This window comes from Diorhabda carinulata, chromosome 6, assembly GCF_026250575.1.
Source record: "Diorhabda carinulata isolate Delta chromosome 6, icDioCari1.1, whole genome shotgun sequence".
Classification (NCBI taxonomy): domain Eukaryota; kingdom Metazoa; phylum Arthropoda; class Insecta; order Coleoptera; family Chrysomelidae; genus Diorhabda; species Diorhabda carinulata.
In genome coordinates, this window is record NC_079465.1 from 11,744,487 (window position 1) to 11,769,161 (window position 24,675).

Below are 24,675 nucleotides of genomic sequence, written 5' to 3' on the forward strand. Positions count from 1 at the left end.
ACAAAGCCATTCTGGCGGAAAAATGTTTTCAGAGGTTGCTTTAGCTATATTAATTATATTTTGTTTCTGCCAAATATTATACAGATAGTGATCCATCCCATAATAGGATTTGTTGGTGGTATTAAAACATGTGAATATTTCAATGAAACAATAGAAATCAAACATAGAAATCTAAAGCTATCTGCAAAGTGGACACCGAGATTGCTTAATGCTGATCAAAAAGTCCCTCGTATAAAAAACTCGATCAAATGTTTGAATAAATTTCATCCGAGAAAACGAAAACTGTTTTTTCATGGTCATAGCATCTTGGGATTCCAAAGTGTGATCTTCATTGATTATTTAGAAAAAGGGGAAACGGCAACTGGCCCATCTGATTTACTAACACATTTTAATGCCAAACTCAAGAAGAACGACGTGCTTGTTGACGGCAAATGAAGTAATAGCAGAGACAAACACGTCTATTGCGTAACTTCCGAAATATATTTTTTTTTTTTGCTGGCGGATTGAAAGCCTAGAGTTAAAGGCAGATTGTAATGAAAAATAGAATATTTTTTCTATAGTAAAGTGATTTTTTTATTAAAAATTTGATTGAATTTTTTTGAAAATAAAATGGGGTGTAGTGTCACAGTCTATAAATACGTCTTTATATACTTTATTTCAACAAATACCGGGCTAATTCTATATCCTCAACCCTAAGGTAATGCATTCAATTTTCGTTATGTGTAAAGAATGCTGGATACTAGATAAAAATGAACTCTTGATATGGGTCATTCAAATAAAATGACGTATAATCATTCTTTTCAACTTCATATTGCAGAAGAGCATTGTGTTGTCTTCTGATATCTATTTTTTGTTAAGCAAATTAGATACTTCACATGTTATATCGGCAATAATATGGAATAGGAAAAAAGATACAAAGAACTATATAAAGAGATAAAGATAAACTATATTTTCGTAAACACGAAGCCAGATCTGTAATGTATAAATTGATACAGATCGTAAAAAGTTAAAATGGAAGAGGAAAAGTTGAAAGTGAGCCTACCTAATGACGCCAAAATTCCACTTTTGAGTTGATTACATCACAAGTCACTCTTTGGGTGATAATGGTCTGGATTTTATCCATCTAGATAGTACAAATGGGCAATTTGTAACAGGAGAGCTTTGACAAAAGAAGTTGGGCCACATACGTTTCATCACCAAGAGGCTATCTGAAGACTCATCTCATTCAGATTTCCTCAAAAAGTAATGAACTTGTCGCAAAATGTCTGAAGAGTTTAAGTATTTGATTAAGGTTCGCGCAATATTTTATTCTATTTTGAAATTCAAAAAGAATATTTATGTCGGTTATACAATATTTATTGGAAAATGTTTGAAAACTATGTCAAAAATAGCTCACAAATCCATTTTGACATTAGAAACATGAGACGCAAACAACAATTACATCACAGATAAATCTTGTAGAATCAATATATTTTACTTTGCGTAATTTGTAAAACTTATTCACAATTTGGTTCAAAAAAAATTCTACATGTCACGAACAACAACATCTTTCGTCTTGACGAGAATAATGGATCTCTCGTAATAACTTAAGATTACTTTGGAAATATCCCATATATTGATTGTAAAACAACATACTGACTTCGTGACAGTTGAAAGATATTTTCACGTCTACATATATAGCAACCATGAAAAAACAACATATCTGACTTTCCATTCACTCATGTCAAAACTCTAGAAGTCTTCTAAACAAATATGTAGCAAAAATATCTCACCTAATTACGCTATAGAGAACAGATGTCGAATATCCATTCATGAGGAAGCTCCGTCCCTAATAATATTTGAAAAAAAGACATTAAGAATAGGTCTTTTGTTCTTTACTAAAGCATTTTTATTATTAGAATTTATTTACACTGTTTTCTTTAATGAATAAAGTATGGAAACACGAGCGTATCAAGTATACTGTATTTCAAAGCTGTCGAGGTATGGTCGAAAATTTGACGCGTTCTAGCCCAGCTATCTAAGTTAAATGTAGTTAATATAGAATTTATATCTAGTTTTCCCAAGACCCCTATCCACTTTACTGCAAAATTTTTTTCTAAATTCTACAAATTGTTGTTTGGCATATCAGTATCTCAGTAAATATTGTGATTTCTTCTTCAAGAGAAATATTGATTAAAAACTTTGTGGTAATCAATCGACGAAGCTTCATAATCATATGCTACAATTTAAGTACATCCATTTTCTGATTAATAGTAATTGTACAACACACAACGAAACATTATTTTCTTCTTCGAAGAATGTTTTCTAAGCAACTTTCGTTTTAAAATAAAAAAAAAAAGATGCAGAAATTTTCTGGCAATTTAATTTTGATCGGTCGGGCCGTTCTTAACTCTCATTTTCAACATAATATTCACCAATATTAAGGTATCAGTCATATCGTTCAAATCACTTTTGAATTCCATCTTTAAAGATTTCTGTCTTAACAATTATCCCAATATTGCCATTAGGATATAGTCGTCATTTTCATGGCATCCACCGCCCAGGTGTTCCACCAAATGAAGGAATATGTGGTAGTCACAGAGCGCGCTCCATATAGTTGTGAATTATTATAGAGCTAAATTATGCCTTATTGACTAAAAGTACAAAATGCGCCATTTATGATGAAATACTTTTGGCGAAGTTGTATGTTCGTGTCGCTCATTGCTCTTTGCTAAGGCCACAAAACAAGAAAATAAAACAAATTCAAGCTATTCGGTCCAAAACGAAGACTTTACGTCCGACGCAGTGCCTAAGAGAAGATAATGCCAGACTGGGTAGTGGCAACAATATCTTTTGTGTGGCTAGTACGAAGTCTTATTGTCCCAGCTTCTTAACTACTTTGGGGCCTTTCTGGGTTCGAATTAATGAGAGTCGATTGTACTTCGATCAGTATGAAGAAATTAACATTCAAAGCATGTGGGTATTAAGTAACAAGAATGGTGATGCTGCAGAAAAATAACGCTAGACCCTCTCGCTCGGACGAACAAAAAAGTAAGTGGGAGATTCCAACTCTTTCAAACTGTAAAATCACATTCAAGACTATGATATTTTTCAATAAATACATGTACTTTCACTGAGTTCAATAATTCATAACTCTCACGTAATTTTTTAACTGCGGAAGGGTTAAGAGAAAAAAATACCGTGACAATGATCCAGTACTATTATTTTCTCGACATTGCATCATGTGGCTTTCAGCTTTTTACAAAGTAAAATATGGGGTTTAAATTCAACTCGACCTGATGCTGTAATATAGAGCGAAATTGACGGTGTAACAACTTTATTTAGTTATTAGATCTCGATACGTACGAAAATAAAAAACTGCTGTATTAGCATAACGAATGATTTTTTCAATGTCGCTTAATTTCTATATTTAAAAACTAGTCAATCCTTGTTTAATGACATTATAATTGGTGATTAATGCAATAGAAGGTACAACTTACAGTAGATATCAACCTAATTGACAATCGAAATGACACTAACTGGGTGGCATAAGGTTAGATTACTATCATTTCTAATTAAGTAATTTATGGGAAATGGCCATTAGGGCTCATAAAAAGTACAAGATTTGGTTTTATTGTCAGTTCTTTGTACTGGCTTTCTAAATAATTGTTATGGATATTTTCGTAAATACCTACATAAATATAATATAAGGTCTTTCAACAATAATTTAGTAAATTCCGATATCTTGCGCTAAACTAGCTTCCCATGTACACTGTTTATCTACATATATGTTGATAACACACAGATACGAAATTTTTCATCATATGTATGGTACTTCGCGACTGCTTTAAATGTATCTGTCTAATCGAGAGTCCTTTATTTGATTTCTTTGGACTAAATAGTTATTTATTAAAAGAGAACTTACATTGTTATTTAAAGCCCATATCCCCTGAATATTAATTTTTTCAAATGTACGAGGGTTGTCCATAAAATAATATTCACAAGGAGTTGTGGATGCTAGGAACGCTATTAGGCGGAATTTGACGGGAATGGCGTGTAGCTTGAATCCCTTTATCCCAGTTTCAACCCTTGTTTCTTGTTATGGTAGCTGGGAAAGATGAAGCTTCCATTTTATTCTCACGCCAGGTGCGAATTACTCTTCGTTTTTTTGTGTGCAAAAAATCGTTCCAAACGCATTCCACGACCAACGAAGAGCTGTAAGGAGATATTTTAAGCTATCTGCACAACGAGACGACAAATTTCTACGATTCAGGCATGAAGATGGTACACCACATGCAAAAATTCATTGATCTAAACAGCGATTGTGTCGAAAAATAGATGGAAGTCTAAGCTTTCCGAACAAGTATTATTCAATGCCAATAAACATGTTTATTGGGAACCTTATTTCATGGGCAAGCCTCGTATTAGAGTACAGTTAGCGCTCATTTATTCGAAACTAGAAGGACCTCCAAAAAGGAAAGAAAATAGAACAATAAGACCTCGTCTTAGCCACAGAAAACATATACACAGTCAAGCACTTATACAATACTTCATCACATTGACATCCAATACAAAAAAACTGAAGAGAATAAATGCTTCATGATTTCGATATTATTTGGTTATTATGTGCATTGCATTGGGTTCACATTGGGTACCACAATGTTCGTCAGAGGTGGAAAAAAATGCATGGGTGGTGCTTTCACTTTGGCGGTGTAACGAAAAAACCATGATTTTTTATGCAGATACTGAGAAGCGATAAAATATTGGTTCAACTGCAACGGTATGGGAACTGGTATTAATTATAAACCGATTCAACTCTTCTGTAAGCAGGGCGAATGCGCTCATAATTGATTTCTGGTCATATTCGAGCACGCGTCTTCTGGAATAAACTTCTCTGTAAATCGAAAATATTTTTCTGTTAGCCGAAGTAGGCATTGAATTGCTATAGTGCGTTCTACTAACTCTACATCTCATTGTCGATTTTAGTAGTAAATCGATATTTTTGTTGCTACTGAATGGTTTACTGCACGCAATTCGATCCTTCTGTTGGACTAATTTTTAGAAGTGTTCCAATCTGTTGTTTTATATTTGTTTCATGATATTGGTAACTGAGTATTTTGAAAGAAATTTTTAATACGAAGTCAGTTTAACAACATATTAACGTCAATATACTGTTATTTGGATTTCATTTCCGTAAAGTTCACAAGTTAATGGATCGTTATAATTAAAACGAGTTCCAAACTTTTCTTCTTCGAATGTCATATGGTAAATTTAATTGTGAATAAATATGAACAAATAGAGTTAAATTTCAATGCATGGTCTTTCAATATGTCACAGAAAAGGTGATAGTTTGAAGAGGTGGAAATAAAAAAAAGATTGAGAAAACATAAGGTGGAAGAATGGAAACATACATTTACAATGGATGTGTGTATTTTATTAAGTAAATCTTTAGATTCTACAGATGAATTTTAGAAACCAATTCTTATTAATTAGTAGAACAATAGGAATAAATTTGCGGATGTTTGAGGCAGCAATAGACCGGCCACAGGTTGGGTTGAATGAGCAAAATGTGACCGTTTTCCTTGTATTATTTCAAACTCAGAAAAGCATGTAGATTATGATTTTGGATGCTGCCATTTTTTTCATATTTCACTCCAATACATATTAAATAAACAAGTATTAAATTATTTAATACAAAAAAGCAAATTTAACATATCATAAGAAATTATAATGATGTTTGTTGATGTTTATTTGTTGAAATCTATATATCTATAGCTCCATGAATAAATAATGATGAATTCCGAACTATATTTTTAGGAATCAGCAATTTGTTGTCTATATCTTCACACACAATTAATGTTGACACTTAGTTATCCAGGTTTTTTAATGGCTGGAGTCTTTATAAAAGTCTGATTTCGTCGATTATAATTCTCACTTGATTTTTTATTGTTTGTAAGTACTGATCAATGCTTCTATAAACATTTGTATTCGGTGATTCACCATTTTGTAAAAACCGTTCAATTAAAATTTCATCACTTCATAGACATTTGGTATTACTATAGTTTTTAATATTTCTTTTCAAAGTTGTTCAGCTACTAATTTACGGTTCGAATTTGTTCCATGACTTCATTCAATGGTATTTGAGGTTTGTCTGAAAAGTTATTCAATCTATAACAATTTTTACAATTAGCAAATTATATGGCAATATAGAACAAATTGACATGCTCGAAAGAAATCTACTGATTACTTTCTCTTACAGCTATAATTAATCTAGATCAATTAGGTTTGGCTATTGGGAAACACTAACACTCGTTAAAACCTACTAATTAGATCGTAGGAAATGTGCTTAACAAAGAAATGAGAAATATTTTTTCTATATTCATTTTTATTGGTCAGCATAGTGTCATTCTAAGTCTACTCTATCAACTTAGTCCCATGATACTCTAACCTTTTTAACCTTTCTATATTCTTTCTCGTTGATTTATTTTGAAGAGGGATGCGGACATGCCCAAAGATGTGGCATTTTATTTGAAAGTCACCTTGCTGGATTCATATAATTACTTGAATTACTTGGTAGCCGCAATTTCAATGAAAAAATCATCTTGTTTTTTGGGTAGTATTTAAAATTTGTTCCGCTGTTCCAATTTTAGAACATTAAAAAAAGAGTTTTGTCCTTAGTTCTTGATTGTTTATCCAAAATGTTGAAATTCACTTTTTAATGATAGACGAATACGGGAGCTATCTAAAATACGAGGGTGAATCAAATATAAACGAGACTTTTGGACCTGCGCGCGCAATAGTGATGGAAGAACGTTCCGCTGTTATTGGCTGTTAGGTTGGTTTGTCAGGAGTAGGGGAAGCACGTGACTCATCATCATAGACTCGCTCAGTGTCCATCGTTACGATGTCCGAGCAGGAGGTACCTCCCTCTATTGCGCAACGTATTGTTATAAAGTTTTTAGCTGCAGAAGGTGTAAAACCGGCCGAAATCTTGAGAAGATTGACTGCACAGTTCGGGGAAAAGACGCTGTCGCGAGCTAGAGTGTTTGCTTGGCATAAACAGTTCGTGGAGGGCCGTGAACGTGTTGAAAATGAGAGCCATGACCGCAGACCCCGCACCAGCATTACAGCGGGCAACATCGACAGTGTTCGTCAACTTGTTGAAGGTGATAGGCGTCTAACAACTTCGGATATTGCAATTAAGGTTGGAATAAGTTATGGGAGCACTTACTCTATACTCTCAGAGGAGCTAGGGTATCGCAAGGTGTGTGCCAGGTGGGTTCCTCGTCTTCTGACAGTTGACCAGAAACTGAATCGTTTTCAAGTGTGTAAGCGTCTTCTTGCTCGATTTCGGGAAGAAGGAGACCCATTTCTTTCTCACATTGTCACCTGTGATGAAACGTGGGTGCATCACTACACCCCTGAGTCGAAACAAGCGAGTATGGAGTGGAGGAAGAAAGGAGAAACCGGACCAGTGAAAGCCAAGTCACGATTATCGGCTGGCAAGGTTTTGGCTACCGTTTTTTTTGACCAGTGTGGCCTGCTGCACCTTGATTTTTTGCATGAGCGCAGAACAATTAATGCGGCGTACTACTGCAAAATTTTGACTGAGGTCAGACTTGCATATCGCCGCAAAAGACGACACCTTCCAATGAGAAAAGTGATTCTCCTCCATGACAATGCTCGCCCCCATACGGAAGCCCTGACAGTACAAAAATTGGAGCAACTGGGTTGGGAGACACTGGAACACCCTCCATACAGTCCAGACCTGTCTCCCTGCGACTTCCATGTCTTTGGTCCTCTCAAGGAAGCTTTGGGAGGGCAAAAATTCCACAGCGATAATGAGGTTGAAGCATATGTGCGCAATTGGCTACAAACACGACCTGACTCTTTTTACCTGGAAGGAATTAAAAAATTACGTATACGCTGGGAAAAATGTGTTTCTAAATCAGGAGATTATGTAGAAAAATAAACTATGATTGTTTGTGCGTTTAAAATCAAAATAAATATTTTAAAAAATAAGTCTTGTTTATATTTGATTCACCCTCGTATTTACTTCCATAGATGAAGTGGAAATAGATGCATTATCCTGCTTTAGTAATGTTAAATTTTAGACGCCTCATTTTCTCTTCACTAATATAAGTTGCAGTACTATTACGATACCAGGAACAATTATGTGGATTATAGATCCTGTATCAATTTTTTTTACTAATATAATCTTTTCTGCGATCTGCTGCTTTTTGAACACAAATAAACGTTAGTGGTTTTGGGTTTTCAGCAATTCGTTTAGTTCTCGCTTCTTTACTTTTATCACTTGTCCGCTACTGAATACTTCAAGTGGTATTACGTGCTAACCGTCAGAAGGGTGAGGAAAAGAGGTCATAATTGAACATAGTTGCCAGTCCTAACATTTTGCATACTCAAATACCTTTGACGCCTGGACTATGAATATCAATATTTTCTGTTATAATGTCCTATTCAAGTAATGTTTGGTGGAATATAGTCAAGTTTATAGAATACTTTATTCATCTAATAAAAATTCGATGTTTATTTTTAAAAAAAATTTTGATACATTGAACGAGGTTCACGATTTATTTCCACTTAAATTTGAACTTGTGGAGATTAAACATGAGATTTTCATATTTTCAGACAATTTCCATGATTGGCTGAATCGAGACTCACTTTATTTATAGTTTTAAATCGTTGAATCATCTTATTCAGTTCACAACAATATTTCAGCAGATTTTTAAATTTTGCAAAATAAAACTCAATCGAGCTAGGTAGAATTGCACATTATTTTAGTTCACTAGTTCGATCTCGTAATCTATTTCGAATTCAATTTGTACGATTGATTCCAATTTCGTAATCTAATAACTTCGGTTTTTAACGGTTTATTGGTACGATTTTTAATTGTACATTTTTTAAAATGGTTATATCAAAAATTATTTTAGTGCAATTCATTGCATAAAATAGGTACCTTATTGCGTAAAATATATTTGAAGCAGATTTGGTAACCGATTTTTCATTGTTACGATTTTGGATTATAATTTACTTTTCGTAATTGTTTTTTCTGCATTCCACTGATTCAAACAATCAAATTTGTTAGAAAATCAAATACTAAATTGATATTTTTGTGGCAATCACTCTATGCACTTAAAAATACATTATATGTACATTTACGACATTTCTCGAACAGCTACCTCACTAAAACAATATTCCTTCGCCACCCGATTGACCGACGCCTAACTCATGGAATTACAAATGATCTTCAATATACTTTGTTACAAGTTTTAGATAAATCCAGCATACTCACTTCTCTCTACCTTTCACACTGTTTCATTACACCCTCTCCTACCTACCTCCTTACACGAACCCAAGGCCGACGCTCCCGATCCGTGGGTTGCGCCAATCATCTACCCGAAATCGACGCGACATCTCGCATCGATACATTATTTATCTTTAGCAGAGATTCGTTGCTCCTATTGGTTGGACACGTACGGAGAGTGAGGTTAACTTTTCACTTTGTATTCTCTCAAGAGTGACGGCGGCCTTCGTTATTTATTTATTCATTTCAGTCCGTTCTTCATTTTAATTTGACAGGGATTTGAATCCACATCTATCTACCTTATATTCACTGTCCTTTCCTGCTTTAATCTCTATGTATTCCTCCTAACCACATTCCACACTATGTACTTTGTTTTCTATGGATTTATTCTTATTCCATAATTCACTTTTTATGGTGATAAATAAACCCCTTATTTGTAGATTGTTATTTCGTAAAAATGTTTCCAACACTAGATTAAAAGCCGCTTCCGATATTTGATTTAATACCATTTGAACCCCAAATTGCTCTTGTACAGTCCCATCACTCGTTGCTCTAAAGTTGGAGTTTTTAACATGCAATTTAGATTGTATCGGTTTTCTTTCGAATATTCCCTTGTTCACGTATTGTGGCACAGGAGTCATTTCTGATTTATTTATTCTGACATTCGAGTTTTTGAAGAAATTAATTTGTTATCGACACCATTCGAGAGATATAAAACCCCGGAATGTATATAAAATCGTTCTCTACTTTTCTACACTCAAGTGTTCAAATCGATTGTAGTTAATTTGTGGTAATATTCTTTATAATCGCTGGTGAATTTTTCTAATAACTTTTTTACTTTGATTTTTTATTATGGTGCTCAAATAATCACAGTTGTCTTTATTAATTTCCATTAGTTTAAGCAAATTTTGTAAAATAGTTTCCGTGTAAATTCGTATTTTCTATTTATTTGGGGAATAGAACGAATAGAATAGAACAGATTCTTTTTTGGTTATATTTAAAAATATATATTAATTTTTTTCACATTTTCTAGTAACTTATTCCTTCTTCAGTAATTTCCATCTGTTTTCCTGTTTCCTTCCTCATTTTATTTTTTTCCCGCAGCTCTAAAGCTGCCAGGTTGGTAGTTCAAAAATTATTCAAACGGTGCACCACAAACAACAAATACAACTCCAATTTTGTTGAGAGCTGCAACCCAAATAAACGTTTTTTGTAGTTTTTTTTAGAAACAACATATATTGCCCAAAATGATCAATGTATTAATAAGAAAACTGATTTAAATAACCTTAGTTTAATTTATGCATATCTTTTAGATTTTGTAAAAACAAATTCTATAAAAATTCAACGACATTAACAACCAACTAACCTCACCTAACCCATAAATTTCAACTTCACTTATAACCTAACCTATAAAATTTATTGTCATTTATATTTTAGCCAATGAATATTCAACTACATTCATAACTATTGAAATTTATCCATATTATCCATAAATTAACCAATCATGATTAAACATCAAACTATGAGTTTAAAATTTTTAAGAGTATCAAAAATCAGCGAAAATCTTAATTATTATAAGTAAAATTTTACTATTGTTATACATTCATATATATTTCTTATATTGTATTTGACCAAATTTCAGTCCCAGACGATGAATACATAAGTATTCGAAAGCTCGGAAAATATATTGGTGTTTCCTTGCCACGTTCCCAATAAAAAACCGCTGGCAAATATAAATTTCTGATTTATTAGACCTTTTAATATATATTAATGCATCTAAATGTTCTTGATTTTAGGTCTATTTTGTTTTAAAATTAGTTTTTGAAAGATAAAATTTGACGTATCGACTTTTCTTCAAGTCTATGAAAATATGATGATGACACTGACAATTTGCTTATTTATATTAATCAATAGATCACCTATACCAAAAAATTCTCTTTTTTGTGTATTAGATTCCGTTCCAAGAATGTTTAATATTTATAATTGAATTTGTTTTTTTGATATTCCATATTTCGTTAACGCAGTTTTATTTTTTTCATCGTATTGATGATCTTTTAGTCTATTTTCCAAATATTGAGAGACAGCGTCACAATCAGTGCAAGGCACTTGATATATAATATTACTACTTTTGTTTTTTGGTATTTTAGATTTCAAATTAGTGAAATATTTGGATAATGTATTATGTCCTCTATGACTTATACTAATATCATATTTATTGAAATAATTCGATAATTGTTGGGAAAGGCCTTGTACATATAGTAAGGAAAAATGTTTTATGTTTTGATGTTTTGTTTCTCTTCTTTTTTTTAATTGATTGTAGTGTCTGTTTATCCTTTTCGTGAATATTAAAGCGTTTCTTAAAGTGTTTTAATGTTTACAGCAATAATTATTAAGTTGGATAATCGTATCCGGAGATAGTTTTAGTTTGTTTAATTTTCAATTTAATTTAATTCATAAGGTGTTTCCAGCTTTTCCATCTTTTTTATTCACTTTTAACGTCGTTCGTTGAAAAGTTGAAAAGTTAGTGGCGTCCTATTTAATATTAATTGTTGACCCCATCAATATTATCAGTTATTTAAATACTTTAACTGAGGCCGAATACCACTTCCCACTTCCTTTCGAAGTAAGGTTACAAGTTGTCTAATGTCATCTTGGCTAGCTTCACAATTAAAGGCGATATACATTTAATTTCTATCTGCTTAAAATCTATAAACATAACATGAAGGACTGCATTTCGCTCATAGTGGTATCTATTTATCGTCTTAAAGGTAAATATTTGTTCTGTTGTTTATTTTCCCTTATTGCAATTTACCTGGTATTCTTCCACACTTTCCTCGGTTCACTCTGTTTCTCAGAGCACTAGCCACAACTTTGTACATCAATCAACAATTTTCACACCTACTTTCCTCTCTCTTCTTGATTATTGGAAATATTATTCCATCTCTCAGACATTTGTTCTCCATTCCAAATTTTCTCTATTATTCTGCAAATTCTTTTCTGTATATCTACGCCGCTGTATTTAATATTTTCTGCTGGAGTCCATTCCTCCTGCTTCCCTATTTCCTCCCCTATATTTTCTTTCTGTTACAATTATTCCAATTTTTCATTCAACACTTCTAAGTATTAGGCCCATCATTCAACTTTACTAGTGGATCTGTTAAGAGCCTTTCCTCAATTTCCCTGATATTGGTACTTGGTAATTAAGTGTGCCCTGCCGTGATTTTTTAGCTTCTAGGTACCCTCTTCCCGTAAGTAAGTTTACAATCGCCAATATTCAAGTTATAAATTTGACTGATTTATACATAACCAGGAATTAAAGATAAAGTAGAACAAACTTGAACAAATTAATTGAAATACTTTGGAGAACGGTAAATTATATCATCATTTCCATAATTACCAAGTAAGTTACTTGATACAACGTTGTTATTATCCAAAGATAATTGTATTTTATTTAATAATAGAATATGAACTGTATTCTGAGAGAAACTAAATAGAAACAATTGTTTTCTAGTAATTTGTTGCAGTAATTGAAATTTAAAAAAATTATATATAGATTTTCACTCACTTCCTTGACAAATCCTAATTTCTTCTAATTTAAGATGTTTTTCATTATACTTTATAACATATCAGCTAATAGAAATTTAAAATAATCGGAAGTGGCATTCTGTGCCCTCTTTCAATTATAAATATGAATAAGAAATTAAAAACTAATTACTTACATTAATTTGACTCTGATTTACCTGAAACAAAACACAAAAATTTAATTTACTATGAGTAGTACTGAACAATCATTTGTAATAAATAAACCGACACCAAATGTGAACACAAAGTTTAGTTGCAATGTAGGTAATGTATAAACTTAGTCGTGTAGCAGGTTTCCTGTGAGCTGGTGAACTTGTTCATAAGCCAAAGACAAGGAATAATAGATTGGCAGCCGTACTCGCCCTTACGCACATCTGCCTACTCAATAAACTCCAAAAGCATTTTGTCTCGTCATATTCCATTCTCTCATGAAATGATTAACTTAATTCTACGTATTATAGTAGACAGACGTACATAAGGAAGCAAGTGCCACACGAAAAGATAGCCAAAAAATCACCCCCATCCCAGCTCGGTAGAGAAAACTTCTTCCTATATCAGGCCATCCCTAAAACTAAGCTATAACCCATACAAAAACGTTCCTTCCCCAATATAATTACTGCAAAGAGATTTTTTTTTATTTTAGTGTATCAAATATTAAAAAAAAGTACAGAAATGTTTTTAATAAATTAATGTTCAATCATTGATATCATTTGGTTAAAATCTATTTAATTCCTTGATTCTAAGACCTTTTTTATATATTTTTACTTATCAATTTTTTTGATTTTTGATCGTCTCTTAATAATGTAGATTTATAGAAAAATATTCTTTACGTTTCAGTGATTAAGTATTTGTCAAAATATGATTTTAAATTGAAATCTTGTGTAATTATATCAATCTGTACTTCCACGTGAACATCAACATAAGATATATTCCAACCAAATCAAAACTTATTATCCACAAAATAATATGAAAAAGGAGCAAATTTGAATTCAAATTATTCACAATTATATTGTAATTTTGCTACAATTGTCAATTTTCTGATATTCAACTCTTTTTCAAGAATTTTTATTATTATATGTATGAATATCTGAAATTTCACGTTTTGTTAATTCGGTTTTATATTTTTTATCGTATTTATGACATATTAATCTATTTTCCAAATACTGAATTATAACGCGATGGCTATATTTCCTTTTGTTAGTTAAATTGTGATAAAGAAAACAATAACAGTCAATCAACGTCATAGGAATAATCTGTAAAATGATAAATCTTTTATGTTGATGATACTGTCATAAATCGAGTTTCAAATTATTCAAAACTTCCGTTACATTTAGAAACATACATACAGTTTATATTCACTCTCCAGGTTATTTCAGAAGTTTATTGTTCGGTTTTTATTAGGAAATAAAGAAAAATAATGGAATAAAGCTCACAATCAGTTTTCAACATTACATTTTTTAGAACATACATACATAGCAGACAGGAGAAATTTCATATAAGTAGAAATTTTTTTTGAGTTAGGTAGATTAGGTTTAACGTTCAAGATCTGTTGTGGCTTTCTCGCAAGCGAATGCACAAGATTTTATTTTGACAGATTAATTTTGATATAGAGTGACGTACGTAAACACGTTCGTGTTTATGAACAGATATTTCTTAAGTACTATCTATATACACAGAATTAATGATTCACAGAATTAATTAATAATTGAATGTATAAAGGCGGAAAGTCATAAGAGGGGATCATCATAAGAGAAAAAAATAAGAACAACATAAAAATGGAAAATTGCAGTTTTGAAAAAATGAAAATAGAGCATATTGGAAATATAAATGAGATCGAAACTCAAGTACTAAAATCAAGTTGAAAATTGAAAACTAAGAAATTGCAGACTAATGAAAGATGGATACTGAGGACGACCAAGAATAAGATGGGAGGGCACAGTGAGAGAAGATATTAGAAAATAAGAGAGAGAATAACGGAAGAAACAAAAGGCAATAGTTTATAGAAAGATTAAGAAACAAGATTATCAGAAGCCATACCTACCACTACAATAAAATAATGGAAATAAAAGAATTGAAGAGATCTAAGGAGCCGTTCAATTCCCCTGGGAGTGTATATCTGCTTTATACACTGTGGAATGATTAAATTTTGACGAAAAAGCGACGACTTCTTGGCACTGATTTGTTTTAAAAAAATGAAAAGTTTATCAGCCCGTAATACCAAGTGTCAATAAGTCAATCTGATTTTGACAATGGAAAATTGTTTGAAGTTATATAAAGTTCAATACTTTTGCCATTTTTGAAATTTGGAATTAGTATTTGTTTTAAATATGTCTACTGTTGTTAGAGTGAGCTTGAATCGATTTAATCAAGGTGTAACTCGCAATCTCAATAAATAACGAAGTGTAAGTTCAATTTAAACAATTACTAGTAAGTCCACAAGAAGCGGAGAAGTCTACCCGCTGTATCCGCTCAAGCCTGCACTTTGACCATCTCAAGAAAAGTGATTCAACTAATTTCATTCATGTCATTATATGACAAATCTACATCCATTAAAGTTCTGGACAAAAAGTGAAACTACTAACATAAAATCTTTTTACAGAGACAATTGCATCATTTATCAATTATTTTACTTATATGAAAATGGAAAGTAGCAAAAGAAATCACATGTTATCCAAATATTTTCGTAGTCTAACAAAAAATATATAGTTCAAATATATATGAATACAAAAAAAAATTGAAAATATTAAAAAAGAAAGAAGTTTCTCTGCAAACAATACAATAAATTAGGAGTACGCAAATTTGCCGCGTATTTAAATTTCCATCGGCAACAAATTCTCTTTTCCAAAATGTATTTTGAAGTAACTGAGCATTAAAAATGTATGAAGTACCGCAGTCTACCTAACTATATCTTCAGCAAAGCACAAATTTTTATTTGGAGAACTATGTAATAAACAATTTTACATCTATACAATATGGACAACAAGTACATTTTTATATTTATAGATCAGCATATAATTTCATCTCCTATGCAAATTTGCACCTTCCCATTGTTAATTCTCAATACAATGAACACGCAGACCACAGGGTTTCACAGTATAAAAAGAGGGTTTACAACTAACAGTGGATGCTGTTCAAATCAATTCCAAATAAGTAATGAACCTTCTACCCTATACTAGCTATTAGTTCTGTTTGAAAATGACCCAAATATCAAGTCCACCGTGAAAATACAGCTGAATAACAGAACACATATCCCTCTAGGGACTGTATTCAAAATATAAATGTACTGATATTGAATGATACCTGCATATTTGCATGTAGATGAAATATCGATATGTACGGAGGCGTGACTATAGGGTGGAAGTGAAGGGAAAGGGAAGGGAAAAAATATAATTTTTTTAAGTACCCGAGAAAAATTGACACAATGAATCAACGTAATTGAATAGTATAATAAATACTACTTTTTCTTTAAATTTTTACTTCTTAGATCTTTTTATATGTTCTACTTGATGATAGGTATTGAATTTAGGTCTATTTTCTATGAAACTTCATAAAATATTTGCATCAAGACCAAATTAGATAAAAACGTCAATTTTGACATGTTATTTTGAGCTAATTCAATAAAAAAGCATATGTTTTCATGCGCAGAAAACTCTTTTTTACATTATTTGTTTGATGAGTATCGGACATCGTCACTAGTCAACTGAAATCGCGCTGTCTTCCAACGAATCAAATTTTTCGCAAGTCAATGTTTTCCAACCTGCTATTTAAGGAAAAGTTGTTTATTAGAAATATTAAATCGTTCGTCAATTTCATGGATTTACTTCAACCAGATTGCAATATTTTGCTTTCCACACGTGAAGATACTGCGACGTCGAAGACAAGTAGGTTTTATTCGTGTAGTTGATAAAACGGAAATTTTTGATACAGTATGGTAAAAAGTAACTGACGTTCTTTGAAACTGAAATATCTCATCACGACAACTGGTTTATGAAGCTGGAAAAATTTTAGACGATCATTGGCAGTAAGATGTACCTAAAATTTATTCACAAGGTTTTAGTCTTTTTCGTCTTCTCTCCAGGAATAATAGAAATAACACTTCCAAGAAATTCATATTATCCACGAGATAAATAAAAAAAGTGGTTGACTTGAGCTGCTGCTAGTAGCGGCAGATGCGACAGTAAACCATAAAAGCTCGATTTGTTGCTCGGCAATATCGACTTCAATAAGTCAGCGGTCTGAAAACGGTCTAAAATGATAAAAAAAACTTTGATAAACACCTTAAAACAAAAAAGGCTACATTTGAGAATAGAGAACTTACGTAAGATAGGTAACTACTAATAGATTCATTATTTTTCATCACGAAACATGGTTCGACATTTATGATATAGTGAATGATGGTTGGGCATGCAATAGTAAAAATTCGGATAAAAGTTCGGATCTTAAATGCGGTTTGAATAAAAAATAACGAGTCAGCAATCTCAGTGGACGGAAAACGAATCAAAACTCCGCGAAATTAAACTTAATATGAAAAGTGAGTCTTCTTTTCCAATAACAGACAACACCAAGTGATTATTTCTCTGGAACATACAAATTTTACTCATAGTTACCTGATGAAGAAACCCAACATGTGATTTATGTAATGTAACTATATCAGTGAAACATATTCTCATAGATTGTCCAGAATATCACATTAAAAGAAAAAACTGAACTATCTATCATACTTGAATGGCTTTATCAGGAATTGTTATTTTCAAAAATGAGCAATTTATATAATTCAGTGTAATTACTTACTGTTCCTTCACTAATAACCTTCTACGGTCGATGCGATTTTTTATAAATAAAAAAATATACAATAACAATTTATTTAATAGAAAAACTGATTTGCAAATTATAACATTTGATGTAAGAATTCATAGCAAACTTTCGACTTTTTTGTAATCTTTTGTCTTTGGTTATTAAACTTTTCCTTGAAAATAATAGTAATATATGAAAAATTATAAAAGTGAAAAAGCTTTGGAATCAAATTGTCCTTGATATGAGAATTTTTTTACATCAACTGACAGATAAAAAGTTTCTGTAAAATTTTAAGATAAGGTCACCTCTAATTAACTGCCCAGAATCGTTCGCCTTCTACTTACCATTAGGCAAAGCGATCAACAATTGCTGCTCGATGTGTCGGTTCTTATACTCTGTATAATAGTATTCATTGAGAGGGGCCCATCTAACTAATTTGTGACGGTAAAATTACGTCATTGGGTGTGTCATCTCTTAGATTTTTGATAAAGACTTTGTCTTTTGCCAACTCTCCTACATTTGTTTCTTTTGATATCATAATTAAAATGAAGTTTTTTTAAATTCATTTTTTAAAACGAATTTATTTTTTCTAAGTAAAAGGAAAATCGTTTAGAGCGAATTTATCCCTTTCTGTTTCCCGTTTATATCAGATTCATTCATCTAGTTTAAAATTAACCCGAGGTCGCATGCTGATTTATTGCTCATCTTCACTTAAATGGCACCGAATTTGGTCACGTCAATCTCGAACTTTTAAATAAATGGAGTTGCTCTAATTCCGTAACCCCAGGTTGCATAAAGCTTATCGTTTAACTATGTTGTTTAATTTCACACTCATTTTCTGTAACATCCTTTCTTAAGACGGCTGAATTCATTTTTATAATGTTAAGGAAAATGATTTTGATTTAATAGGCACAAGTGGCTAAATTTTAGTTAATAGAATATTATTATTATATTATATTAATATTATATTATAAAATATGGGAAAAGAAATAAAAAACCAAATGATACCATAGAGAGATTATGTACCGGGTGTCCCAATAAGAATGGCTCTCGGCCATATCTCGGGAACCGTTTATAGTACAGCTTCGGGAAAAAAAATTTATAATAAAAGAGACCTCGTAAAAAACCTGGAAATTTTTTACAAAGTTGTAGGTCCATCGCCAAAGGGCGTAATTAAATACCAAAAATTATAAAATGAATAATTTACAAATTTGGCCTAATTAAGATGTATTTAAACAATGATTATCGTATTCTTCAAGAAATTCAGCGTATATTTGATTTTACAAGTTTTAGTCTATCTCTTCAAATAAGAGGTGGGGAGAAGCGGGAACTTTATTATGAAAAAACGCTTGTAAGTTCAGTTCTACTTAACCTATCTATGCAAACTTAGTCTTTTTGAAGAGAACTCCTTTCTACAAATAGAAGAGTTATAATTTCGAAACAACCTAATGAGTAACGTATACGCTAGAGGGCGCTATTTATTTATTTTTTTAAATCTACCTATCCTAGAAAAATGTTGAATGGAAACATGCAGTTTTAATTAAGAAATATAAAAGTAGACCAAATTAGCAACAGAATAGCGAAAACCGCATGTCGATATCTTTTTCGTATTACGATATATCTTATGAAATGTGTAAATTTTAAGCATTTTCCTTTAAACATAAATTACTCCGGTTTGACTGAACGGATTTTAAGATTTTTTGACACCTCAAAATTGTCTTTCCTTGTTCTATTAATAATAGTTCCAATAATTATGTCAATATTACTGTAACCGGGAAACTGCGTTATGGAAGTTAAAATGGAAATATAACTTAAGGTACCTCGCTAGTGACGACCTAAATGTTCAAATTGACGCCCATCATTTTCGATACAAGCGTTTATTCTTTGAAGAGTAGATTGAACAGCAGTCTCAATTTCTGCTCTCGAAATACTCTGAATGGCGTTTCGTATTCTCTCGATCATGTTATCTCTAGTAGTGGGTCTAATTGCACAAACAAGGTCTTCAATCCGGTCCCAGAGATAGAAATCTAAAACGGTTAAGTCTGGTGATCAGACTGGTCAAAAAATAGGCCTCCACGTCCTGTCCATCTATCAGTAAGCTGTACTATAAACGGTTCCCGAGATATGGCCAAGAGCCATTCTTATTGGGACAACCGGTACATGCAGCAAACAATCTATCCGATATTTAGCAGTGTTTATTAGATTTTAAGGAAATGCCTAATTTTTCTTATAAGGGGGGCATATTTTCCAATACAGACATCTATCATTGTGTGGCAAATCATTGAGGTGTATTGTCCCTTATGCAATTCTGCAGTAATTGAGTTGACTGTGAGCTATAGTGACTCGGCACTGGTGAGCGTTGTTTCAAATGGTATCACTGTCCTAGAGGCGATTGGCGCTTCTGGTCTAGAGGCAATCGCTGAGTGATTGATATCGAGTGTCTACGTAACTTCTGTTGATACCTGAAGAAGATGAAAAGCTGCTAGAAGCAGTAGCATCTCAACCTGCCATTTATGACTTTGACAGTTTGTACAATCTTCTTTCACTCCTAATTTCTATAATTGTATTATATATATATACTAGTATTCTTAATGATAGAGACTATAATTTGATTAACGATGAACAGTATTGGGGTCAAACAAAGGAAGCACCAATACACATTTATAATGTTTCACTGTCACAACATTTTTAACAATGTAATTTGTAATAACATACACACCACTTGTCTACACCATTTTTAAATAAAGTTGTTGAGATAGAAATTTTGGTTCTCATACATACATATCTAATGTTAATAATTAGTTGTGACTTGTACTTTAAGGTTTTCACCGTTTGTAATAATTTGGTGATATAATGATAACGTTTACTATTAAAAAGAATCAAATAAATTAACCTAAAAATATAGTATAAGTACAAAAAGTAGAAAAACCTCTGAAATTAAATATATTTCGTCATATCTTAACGTTAGAGCAAGCTTCTTTTGTGCTGTGATCGCATAGGGGTTTCTGTTCGTAGACGGTTTTGTGAGGTCAGTTTGCAAATGGTAGTTATTAATTTTTTAAAATAGTCTTCTTTTTGTTTTGTTGCAAAAATGTAAAGTGTACCAAATGGTGGTGCAAATAACATTCCTAACAGATTTCCTAACAGTCTTCAACTTCCTCAATTATAAGGTATTCCAAAAAACCACCACTTCTTTGCAAGTCAACGAACGAATAAACCAGAATCCCTCTCGACAATCGCTTTAGGGACAATGCACCAACCAGCTACTGTCGCCGAGCTTCTGTGGCTCAGCTACTGTCACACGTATATCTCCAAAGAAAAGCCATTTAGATGTAATAAGGTTTACACTGTATTTGCAAGAAAATTTAAATGCAACATTGTGGTTTGCTAAAGTATCGTTTTATCTAAGATATCAGAAGAATATTAAAACAAAAATTGAAAAAAAAATGTTGAATTTAATTTAAGAACAGTTTAATATAGCGGTTGGTTAATGCATTTAGATACTTTTTGAATACTTCCAAAATGTTATATGTATTGCAGAACGAGTTGAGATTATTTCTATAATTTTTGAAAACTAAAAGAGTGCAAGAAAAACAGCAAATCGATTAAATCAACCTCATGAAATCATGGAACTTACTCACTATTACGTATTACAGACATCGAAAAGATTTCGTCAATCAGACTTAGTGGCTAAATAAAAAGAAATAGAGAACATCCTTGAGAAGAAGCCTTGTTAGTGTAGTCATCAATTAAAAAACTAACAAAGTGGACACCCACCATTAACATAATTAGAAGAAAACCAAAAGAACAATGGGCGAGCCACATAATGGAATACATCGAAACACTAAAAAAATTATGATTGGAAAAACACATGTAGAGACAGGAAGAAGTGGAGAAATGTAATTAATGAAACAAAAAGACACTTGAACTTGTGAAAGAAGCAGGTAACGAAACTAAGCGAAGTGATTAACCGCGACGATCGAATCAATTCCAATAGTTATAAAACATTCGAGGCGAATAAAAAACCAACAGAAAAGCAAAATTAGATTCTACAGTTTTAAAACTATAATTAATTTATGTTTCTTGTAAATATAAATAAAACAACCAAAACTGGCGACTTCTTACAGTAAACAGCCCAGCTGACTGGTTTGTATATATGTACATATTTCTTTCGAAACTATTAACAATGCTAATCCGAAGCGAACCGTTTTTCAACTTTTAAACGAAGATTCTAACTATAGATTTTTCTCTGGAATCTAGGTCGATCTGATGACGTTCCATTTTTCTTCTTACACAATGATCAATTTGATATAATTTTGTTTATAAAACTAAAATTAAAAGCGCATTAGTTTCGTGCTTGCATTCATATTATAATGTCAATATTTGTACAACGTTTTTAGTTTTATTTGTGTTAATTATCTTTGTTATTGAAAAGGAAGTGGTTTTCTACTATTTTATTCTTTAAAAAAATAAACATTACTGAATGGATCTAATATCAATATTTCAATCCCGACCAAAACCACAACTACGACTAAAAATAATGTCTTAATTTAAATGAAGTGTAGTATAATAATTTAGAATTCATTCATTGCAAAATAATTTAAATACACTGTTTTTTGACTATCAAATTTTTCAAAAACTGTTCATATAACCAATATGAAATTTGGCAGCTAGGAACTGTTGAAATTAATATTGTAAAAAAAACGTGTTTTCCAAATATTTCTGGTAGAGTGACAAAATTCTTTTTGATTGGGACTACTAAAATCTTTTTATCTTTTCCTGGTAATGACTATCTGGTCCGGATGTTGGCAACTAGCATGGCTATTCTACCTTTGTTGGGTGCTTCTCGGAATAAATCAGTATTAGATGCGTTAGATGATCTGGAGGCAATAGTTTCTGCTCTAGTACTATATAGTAAGCTTGGTAAATAACTGTAGTAAGTCGTATCGATTTTAATTCTTTGTTATATGATACAAACATTCAATTCTCTTTTTACGTGTTTGTATTCATTTTGAGTCTCATATGTTTTATTTTCGAATCTTTATGGTACTTTCGAAGTGGCAAGCCTTTCCATCCATTATATCATCCCAACATCTCAAAAGTTTCTAGTTCCATGATTCGACTACATATATGAGGACCGAGACCCTCAAAAAAGGCATTTATTGTCAATTGATTCTAAAGAAATAACGTGCAACAAGTTTTGGTAGTTACTATGTTGCATGGTGCAAAATATAGCGCATAACTCGAACCGAATCACTAAAAATTCATAAAGATTGATGATTTACTGAAATTTGAGATACGATTATTGCGAAGATAATATTGTTTCTACCTTACAATCTATTATAGAGACATATCAATTACTCTGAATTAACGTCCACTACTTATTACCAAGTTCTCGCAAGCAATTCTGGTGTTTGCTTCTTTCATATAAAATGTAGTTCAGAACAAGGCTCAACATCTGGTTTATTGAATAATAGAAAATCTAAAAACTAAATTATCATTACTTTAGATAGGATGACGCTACTTTACATTGAGTTAATGTACAAACTTGGATTCTCTCACCTATATCCATAAACATTCAATTTTCCAAATATGATAAAACGATAATATACCCCCCATACTGAGCTCAACGAAACAAATGCATTCTATAAACCAAGTATTCATTAATGATGCATGAATTACAATAAATTTTTAGTAAGCTTGTCAGTAGTTGAATCAACTTATATACAAAAAAACATTAAAAATATAAATAATAAACTAGCTGGATAGGATACAAACTATTCAAATGTCTGCTTATTTTAATGGAAAATCAACTTCCTAACAAAATAGCTACCAATGAATATTGGTTAGTTTGTACACTATCAAGATAGTTTACAAACTATAAGTTTCATCGCCGTCGAAACCATTAAAAAATTTCACAAATTAGCCGGGCTTTTTGGTTAGTTTGCAAACTATCTATGATAGTTGGATAAAGTGTGAACTTAGCATTGCTTTGGTAAATTTATTATAAAATCGAGGTTATGTTTATGGCTAAAGTTCTGTCATGTCTTGTGTAATATGTGTAAGGTATATGGTTATTGACGAGAATTGTTAATCAACACAAATTTTTGTAAAATCATACACCTTTGTCAAACATAGCATGAAAATTTCCAAAAAAAAAGACCTGAAACAGGAATGGTACTTTGGAAACTCTGAACCGCAAGAAGATAGTATAAATAATTATTAATGTAAGAAGGAACTTTCAGATGTAATATGAATTTTAATTTGTAGAGAAATCAAATCACAGCAACATGAGCCGTCTGGTTTTTATTCTTGTGAATATTCAAATAACATTCATACATAACGCACGCAATAACAATATTATAAAATGATAAGTATTTCAACGTAACACAGAAAATGGCGAAATTATTCAATGATACTTGCGAATACTGGTAGCTCAAACAAAACAAAGCTAGAAGGTATTATTGTTAAACCGATTGCTGCAAATGATTTAAATGCCAAATCGATCCTTGACATATACACAGAAGAAATACACGATATTCATAACACTTTACTATTGAGTAATTCATATTCAAAATATGAAATTCATGACTCACTACTATCGAATTCATCAATTAAGATAGGTCACTACTCGACTCAATATCATCTTCGACTGATGGTAGATTGTAAACTATATTGTTTGATATTTCTTCAACTTCTTATTAGATAAGTCTGAACATTCCACAGAATACTTAGATAATAGAGTATTTCTTAATTTTTTAATTTGTACTTGACCATAATTTCATTCCCAGACGATGAATACATAAGTATTCGAAAACTTTATTAGTTAGCCCACTTTGGTGTTTCCTTGCCACGTTCCCAATAAGAAACCACTCATAATATAGCTGGCAAAGACATTTTTACTATTCATATATATATGTCGAAACCTCAAAATTTATCTTTCTTTTAAAATTTGCAAAAAAACTAATTTTAAAAGAGAAGAGACCTAAAATGAA

The 24,675-nt window shown here is 31.7% G+C and overlaps 2 protein-coding genes across 11 annotated transcripts in view; one reads left to right on the forward strand and one right to left on the reverse strand.

Annotated features, from left to right (window-relative positions):
* The window catches only part of LOC130895024 (uncharacterized), a 721,573-nt gene that overhangs the window by 486,958 nt on the left and 209,940 nt on the right, over nucleotides 1–24,675 (reverse strand). For 3 of the 10 annotated variants that reach the window (XM_057802117.1, XM_057802124.1, XM_057802129.1), the window contains exon 3: nucleotides 13,024–13,044. The exons of the other annotated variants lie outside the window; for them this stretch is intronic. The gene's annotated coding sequence lies outside the window, so the exon portion shown is untranslated. The remainder of the gene's footprint in view (nucleotides 1–13,023; nucleotides 13,045–24,675) is intronic. 10 annotated transcript variants of the gene reach the window in all.
* LOC130895273 (histone-lysine N-methyltransferase SETMAR-like) lies at nucleotides 6,884–7,951 on the forward strand. The gene has a single exon (XM_057802495.1). The coding sequence runs from the start codon at nucleotides 6,884–6,886 to the stop codon at nucleotides 7,949–7,951; it is 1,068 nt and encodes a 355-aa protein (XP_057658478.1).

What these genes read in the sequence shown, in the direction of transcription:
- LOC130895273 (XM_057802495.1), top strand. Translation starts at nt 6,884, where the DNA reads ATGTCCGAGCAGGAGGTACCTCCCTCTATTGCGCAACGTATTGTTATA.